Source organism: Camelina sativa, chromosome 14 (genome assembly GCF_000633955.1).
Source record: "Camelina sativa cultivar DH55 chromosome 14, Cs, whole genome shotgun sequence".
Lineage (NCBI taxonomy): Eukaryota > Viridiplantae > Streptophyta > Magnoliopsida > Brassicales > Brassicaceae > Camelina > Camelina sativa.
In genome coordinates, this window is record NC_025698.1 from 30111264 (window position 1) to 30119416 (window position 8153).

Sequence of the window (8153 nt, forward strand, 5' to 3'; positions counted from 1 at the left end):
GTAAAATGTGAAATTTTTATTTCTTATTTTTCTTGATAAAGAACAGGCTGACAGCCGATATAGTTAGTTGATTTAATCCCATTAACTAAAATTTCGTTAAGTATGATGTCCTAAGTGACATTATTATGATGTTTAATCATCGGTTAGCACAATATATGGGGAAGATTCTCATGTTTTTCGCTAAGATCTTTTTGGCTTTAAAATTTTTCATATGCAGCTTGTGTTTTAAAATATATATTAGTTAGATCCAAAACAAAACGACCACATGTCTTTGTTTAGAACCAAAATAAACGTTTCTTTCATAGGTGGTCCTTCATCGTTTTTTCATACTGTACATAGCATCAAATGAAATATTTATATAATTAGTTACTTGGGGGAAAATTTGAGTATAACATTGTTGTTAATATTGTATAGTATTTTTTAATTTTCATGAACTTTGCATTGACGATAAAAAAAAAAAAAAGTGTAACTGTTTTAAAAACATTTGTTATGAACCGAATGGAACCATCAACTTCTTTAAGAAAAAAAGAAAGAAATAAAGGAGACTCTTAGGTTATCCCCAACGGAGGTTCTTAGAGAGGTTTTAGTGGAGAAAAAAAAAATCAGATTATACAAAAAAATTTAAGTGAGGCTCTTATATTACATATTCTTTTATGGTTTAAGAGCTTGTACGTGTCGAGTGTTCGTTGGCTGGACAAAAAAATAGAAGAACCAAAAAAACATTTGTTTCACACGATTAATTTTTTTTCTCTCTTGATCTCTCTCTCAATTGTTTCTCTCTCGATCGAAATCCAGTCTTGATAAAAGGAAAGAGAAGGATATGTTTCAGCTGTGTAATCAGAGGCGATTGTGGTAGGAGGAGAGACGAAGCCGAAGGGGTTTAATCTCGGAGGCGAATCGGAGGATATTGATTTGAGTTTGGAATCGGGTCATTCAGATGAGGTTGAAGCAACTAGAATCGAAGGGTAAGTTTCTCTGTTTAGTAGATTAAATTCGCGAATAGTTAGGAGGGATTAGGGTTGTTTGGATTTTGATCGTAAATTTGGGATTAGGGTTGGTTATTCGAAATTTTAGGGTTCTTGCCTGTAAATGTCTAGATTTCGAAATCGGTTACAGGTAGGGTTTAGGATTGTTGCTATATGATTGAGAAACTGATCCTGCTGTTTGTAACTTGATATAACTTATCTTTCTGTGGTGATGTGTATTGATGGTTCTTCTTGCTCTGTTTATATCAGAGGCAAACGGAAAGAGTAAAGAGAGATAAAGCTCAAACAAGAAGAATGGATGATGCAGCTCCGACAGTTCAACCACATGGCTAAAGAAGTTGTTGCTGCTGTTCAGAAATCTGCTATTGATGCTAGGAGAAACATTGTTCAAGTTCCTATGACCAAGTACTCCACTTTCCCCACAGGTGAAAAAAAAAGTTTTGAATTTGATGTTTGTAATGTGTGTTGACGTGTTGGAAGATTTGGTTTTGGATGAGAAAAGAGTCTTTCTTGGTGATGGACTTTGATTTGAGGGGTTAGTTCTTGTTAGCATTGTGCAACCATGGTTTTGTTGGATTTTAGGATTGGTGTTATGGGACTTGGTACTCAAAATCTTATATTTGTGTCCTAATGGTTAGAAGAATCGTTTTATTGGTCAATCAGTTGGCAATGAACTAAGATTTTGGGATTTAGTCTTCTTAGCATTGTGCAGCCATGGTTGTGTTGGATGTGAAAAGTGGCTAGTGATAAGCAGTAAACAATAGAGAACAAAGGTTCGCTAAGCAGTAATAATAATAACATTGTAAAGGGCAGATATTAGACGTTAGCTAACTTGTGGTGGAGCCTGCTAAAATGTAATTACTCTTTCAATTCCAAACTATAACATAGAAGAAAATAGGAATGTTGATACTCATTACATTCAAAGTCTTGAAACACTACTTGAGATAAGAGTGCTTTCTGCTGAAAAAAGAAAACTTATAGCATCGTTTTCTAGCATCAAGTGAAGAGACGTTAATCTTTTTCACTCATCAGGTGGGAATTCTTCATCAGAGGCTTCGTTTTCCAGTATAGAGCCGAGAGTTTTCCTCAATATGCTGAAAGTTTTGTCATCCTACACCCAGAGAATTTGCGTTTCAGTCATACAACAAGATCAAAGAGAGAGAGAGAGTAATGTAAATGTAAGGATTTTATTTACCTAAGAGACTCAAAATAAAAACCTACCAATTGGGGGGAAAACTTTTAATTAACAAACTCAAAATTCTTAATCATCTCAAACTACTAAATATATAAATAAACTATTTAAGAGCCCCTAAAATATATCCTTCATTGGGGTTGCCCTTACCACTATTAAAAAACAGTAATGCATGTGTGTGTCTATACATATCACAATAACATGTAGACATGTAAAAATAAATAAAAAGAATAGTCCACATATTGCAGAATCTTTTATATATATCATGTTATTTTATATTTTAATATGATATTACGATATTTGCTAAAATAATATGCAAACTTTTACTACAAGAAAAAAAAACATATGTTAAGAAGCCACATTTTTTCTGTTTCCCGCAGGGCCCACAGTTTATTAATTTTTTTTTTGAGACCATAGTTAATTAACTATTTAAGACCAAATTACAAAAGGTAGCTAGAACAAATAAACCCATAACATAAACGACAGTGAGAAAAAGAAAAAAACCTCATTTAAATATCACATTAGTAATTCGAATAATAAAAAGCTTAATGTGTACTTTAATTTTAGTAACGATGTAATCGAAGAAGAATAATGTTTTCGAATTAGTTTGATACTTGCATGTTAACAACCTGATCATCACGACACTAGCAGCCCACAAGTTCAATTTTTTGTGTGTCAATAAGTGATTTAAAATGATGGAATCTCTCTTTTATAGTTACATAATATTAATCATTATATAGTTAGGAAGTTAATGGGTGTCATTATTGAAGAATAATTAGTAGTAGTGATTAACTAAAAATAATACAGTATACTCATATTACATTTAATTAAGCCAGGGTCCAGAGAGAGCATATGTAACGCGACAAAGGTGGGTCCTGTTCCACCACGTGGCAGACAAAAATAAGATTTTGATCGAACATGGATCCAATTCCCATATTCTTCTTTTTAACATATGCGAATTACATTTTCGTTTTTACAACTTACACCATACCATATGTGATGATACTCTATTTTTGCCTCTATAATAGAAGAACTTTATAAGAACATCTTCAATAGTTCTTTATTTTTTATTCTATAATAGAAATCCTTTATAATAAAAGTAAATGTTGCTCCAATCTACTTCTATTTTCACCTCTAAGACTATCTCCAATAGTTTTCCCTATTTTTTCCTCTATAATAGAGGATCTCTATTATAGAAGAGAGTTTTGCTCCAATGGTTTTCTCTATTTTTCCTCTAAAAAAGAATATTTCAAATAGATTCTTTTTTATTTTACAATTAACACCTTTTATTTATAAAGATTGCAAACTAACCCATTTTACTTTAAATTTGTAACACTTTCATAAAATTATTATTTTTATTTAAATTAATAATTATTGTTATAAATAGCATCAGTTGGTTTGTTTGGACAATATTTTAGCGATATTGATGGATCCCAAAGTAATATACCGGATTATTAAATTATTAGTTTTTGTTGTATTAAAATAATTATTATGGATTGAATGAAAATAAATTTTATAATTTATATAAATTATCTTTTCCAAATGGTAGTCTCAATATTTTAGACTAAATATTTATACTTCAATTTATATTATTAGTTCTTAAAAATAATTATTTTATTAAATTTGTATTATTAGTTCTTAAAAATATTTGTTTTATTTATTTTGGTCATAAATAAAAGAAGTTAAAGATTAAGAGGACTACTTTGTAAATAATATAGTTCACTTCTATTTATAGAGAAAAAAATAGAGAAAAAAATAGCAATCTCTATAATAGAAGTGAAAATAGAAATCCATTGGAACAAAAATTACTTTATAATAGAGTTTACAGGTAAATATAGAGGACCATTGAAGATGCTCTAAAATAGATATTGCTATTTTTTTCTCTATTTATAGAGGAACTCTATTTTTTTCTACAAAGGGTTCCTCTATAAATAGAGAAACTCTATTTTAGAGGTGAGAATAGAGGTGGGTTGGAGTAAAACTCACCTCTATTATAGAGGAAAAAAATAGGGAAACCCTTGGAGATGGTCTAATAGAGGTGAGTTGGAGTAAATAGAAGAAAAATAATAATCTCTATTTTAGAGGTGAGAATAGAGGTGGATTGGAGTAAAATTCATCTCTATTATAGAGGAAAAAATAGAAAAAACCATTGGAGATGGTCTTAGACCATGTATAATGGTTTTTTCTTTCAACACCCTCCACATCAACTTTTAACACTCCACATGTACATTTCCAATAGTTTTTTTAATAAAATTCAACACCTTATCCTACTATTTTCACTTTCTATTCTTATTTTTACTTAATTTGATAACAACACATTTATAATAATAATTAAAATTAATAAAAGTTACATTATTATTTTTTAAATTGAAATTTTATATTTTTAGCTAATTTTTAATATAACAAAATTATAAAATATGAAATAAACAAGAGTTTATTAGAGAAGAATTTGAAAAATATACTAGAAATGATGATTTTTTGTATCGGAATAAAATGAACCAAGTCTCTATTTAAGAGCGTAAAAAATGTTGAATTTTGATATTAAAATTATTTTATAAATAAATTATTTACTACATAATAATTGATTTTAAAATGATAAGATAAAAAAAAAAATTCCAAAATCTTACTCTTCAATAAGAATACAACACATGTCTCTCTCTCCGAATCTTTTTTTCGACAAAAAAAAGAAAGAAAAAACAAAAACAAAAATTAGAACATCGCATATGTGATTGTGGGCCCCAAAAAACAGATTCAACAAGAATGAATCCACCTAGATTTTTTATTTTCTTCAACACTCTCATTGCAGTGATTAAGCAGTTGAATAACTTTTTCAACAACCCCATTACACATAGTCTTATGTGTATATATATTCTAATGAAAATACTGTACACACAAAATGAAAAAAAAAATTGTCTATTACATTGACATTAGATTTAAATATATATAATAAAAATAATTAATTAGTTTATTTAATCCAATAAATTATATTATTGGAGCTGAGAATATCATGTAAATGTCCCAAGTGCCGCAGTTCCAATGTTTTTTTCTTCTTAGGATTCTACTTGTACCATTTCTGTTTGTATTACAATGGTGTTTGTGTTGTGTTGTTTTTTTAGCTTTTGTTTTTTTCGCACTATTTGTATTTCTCTGTAATTTTTATCAAAACTTGCAAAATAGTATAAACTAATTCACATTAATTTAAAGAATTGTATATATATTACCTAGGGCAAGGTATAGTATAGTATAATCTTTGATGTAAAGGTCGGCGAAACTTTTGTTTTGGGCGGTCGCTTTCGCTTCTTCGTTCTTTTCTAAAAAAATCCATTGCATATGCCATTAGTAGCTCATTATCAAAATAGTAATAACAATAATATTATTAATAATAATTATAAGTATTATTATTATTATTATTATTATTATTATTATGCCATTTGCTAGCTGTTATGTACTTCCTATTTAATTTTGTATATATGGATCCGGTCAAACAAGGTTATGAAGCATTAATGCACTTGAATTTATTGTCACTGCCAAAAGGTTAAAAGAAATCTAACATTGTTTTCCTTTGAAGATATGCCTGCATTCATAATACTGATACTAGGGTGAGTGAACTAATCAACTAAATATACATTGTTGTTTATCTCGTTAACAGCTTATATCTTTTTTATGTGGAGAAACTTTTTTCTTGTTAGATTATACAGTACTTTCTAAATTAAACATCTCTATAAAGAGTTTTGTATAATTTGATGTCAAAAAAAAAAAAAGAAGTCTACAGTTTTCGAGATAGGTTTCTTTTTTTTCTTTTTGTTTTTTTTTCTTATTGAAGGTTTGCATAATTAATGAAAATTTATTAGTTCCATAGGATTTGAAGACGATTTATGACGTTTGTAACATTGAACCGAACGGGTTAACTACGTTGGGCAGTGAGTATTGACGCACCTAAGTAAAAGGCATTACGTTGTTCGACGTGACAACGATACAAAAATAAAACAATCCATAAACGTTTCAGATGCTATTGAGCCTGTGGCTGTGAGGTAAGCAAGGTTCTATGATTACCATAAACGTTTCGTATAAAACAACCCAAATTTTTTCCTTTTCTATATAAAAAAAAAAGAATGACTTTTTATAATAAGATGCTAATTCTTCAGGACGTTAAAGCCGACAAGCCGTTACTCTTTCGTCAATGTTTTTTTAATAACAAACTTTTTTCTCTTCTCTCTTTTTTCTGACAATAATAAATGGTTTTTTAGCACTAATCCCAAAGAAGCCAAAGACCTCATCTATTTCCTGGCTGAATACTCTCTATAAAAGTCATTTCCAAACTGCTTATCTCCAAGATCAAACCGATACTGTCACAACTAATCCTCCCAAATCAAACGGCATTTGTCAAAGACCGATTTCTTCTGTAAAATACAGTCTTTGCTGTTGAAATAGTAAATAGTTATCATAAAATCCAAGGACCAAAGTAAATAGTGATTAAGGTTGATATTGCAAAAACTTTTGACATACTCTCCTGGGATTTTCTGTTTACTTGTCTATAGGCACTCGAGATCCCTGATCAATATCTAAGATGGCTACAAGCTTGTATCTGCACAACAAATTTCACAATCGGTTATAATGGAACAGTGCAAGGATTTTATAAAGGAAAAAGAGGACTGAGGCAAGGAAACCCGCTTTCTCCATACCTCTTTGTAATCGCCATGAATAACCTCTCTTTAATGCTGAATAGAGCTGCTGAGGAGGGGAAGTTTCAGTATTATCACAACTGCGACACTGCCAAACTCACACATCTTTGTTTCGCCAACGATCTCCTCATCTTTGTGGATGGGTCATTGTCCTCGGTCCAAAATGTACTTCATGTTCTGCAAGAATTTGAGGATCGGTCTGGTCTAGCTATCAGCCTCCAAAAATCCTCTTTCTATGGTGGTGGTCTCAGTGAGGAAGAGATCAGCTTAATCAGTTCCACTACTGGTCTTCCACATGGTACACTCCCTGTTCGTTATCTTGGTGTACCTCTCTGTACAAAAAAGCTTACTATTCAGAACTGTGAGCCACTTTTACAACAAGTCAAAGGGAAAATCAACCATTGGTGTTCGAAGTCCTTATCTTTTGCGGGTCGGCTTCTGCTCATAAACAATGTCATTGCAGGGATCTCTAACTTCTGGTGCTCCACTTTCCTTCTCCCAAAAGCTTGCATTCGCAAGATTAATTCCATGTGTAATGCCTTCTTGGGGAAAGGTCAACTGGCAGGACACCATTCTGCAAGGGTATCGTGGGAATCAGTAACAAAACCAAATAAACAAGGAGGTTTGGGGATAAGAGATTTGGCAACCTGGAACAAGGCCTGTATCTTGAAGCTTATTTGGTTGCTCTTCTTCCGGTCAGGCTCAGTTTGGGTGGCATGGTATCGATCACACTTCCTTCGGGGTTCTCTTAGTAGCTCCTGGACAATGAAACAAAGACCAAGGTACTCTTGATTAGCAAACAAGCTCCTTAAGGTTAAAGATGTGGCTTACAACTGGATAAAAATGAGAGTGGGAAATGGTACTACCTGTCGGTTTTGGTCTGATAATTGGTCCCCTTTTGGGAATCTCTTTACCTTCCTGTCACTAGTACGATTAGGTATCCGAGCACACTCTACACTCCATCAGATATATAACCATGGTCGATGGCTCCTTCCAAATCCCAGATCAGAAAACCAGGTATCCCTTCATGTTCACCTAACAACTCTAAACCTCACTACTGAAGATGAACACTATGAGTGGGAAATGGATGGCAAGATCGACCAGAGAAACTCAACACGTCAAGTTTGTGACCATCTTTGTAACCAGTTACCTCTGGTCCCTTGGCGGAACGCAGTCTGGAATAAGGGAGGTATCCCTAGACACAGTTTCTTAACGTGGCTACTAACCTTAAATCGCTGTTCGACTCGTGATAGGATAATTGGATGGGGGCCTTCAAACAGATCCACGATGTCT

General features: G+C 31.9%; 1 protein-coding gene and 1 long non-coding RNA gene across 2 annotated transcripts; both read left to right on the forward strand.

Annotated features, from left to right (window-relative positions):
• LOC104742891 lies at positions 498 to 2296 on the forward strand. Its single transcript, XR_760582.2, has 3 exons — positions 498 to 965; positions 1236 to 1411; positions 2019 to 2296. It is a non-coding gene; the product is annotated as an uncharacterized LOC104742891 (long non-coding RNA).
• LOC109128751 lies at positions 6876 to 7629 on the forward strand. Its single transcript, XM_019235635.1, has 2 exons — positions 6876 to 7442; positions 7561 to 7629. Exons 1-2 carry the CDS (start codon positions 6876 to 6878, stop codon positions 7627 to 7629), a joined length of 636 nt encoding a protein of 211 aa, XP_019091180.1.

Coding starts and splice junctions, on each gene's coding strand:
- LOC109128751 (XM_019235635.1), top strand. CDS start 6,876: ATGAATAACCTCTCTTTAATGCTGAATAGAGCTGCTGAGGAGGGGAAG. Junction 7,443..7,560: donor CAGGACACCATTCTGCAAGG/GTATCGTGGGAA, acceptor TCTTCCGGTCAG/GCTCAGTTTGGGTGGCATGG.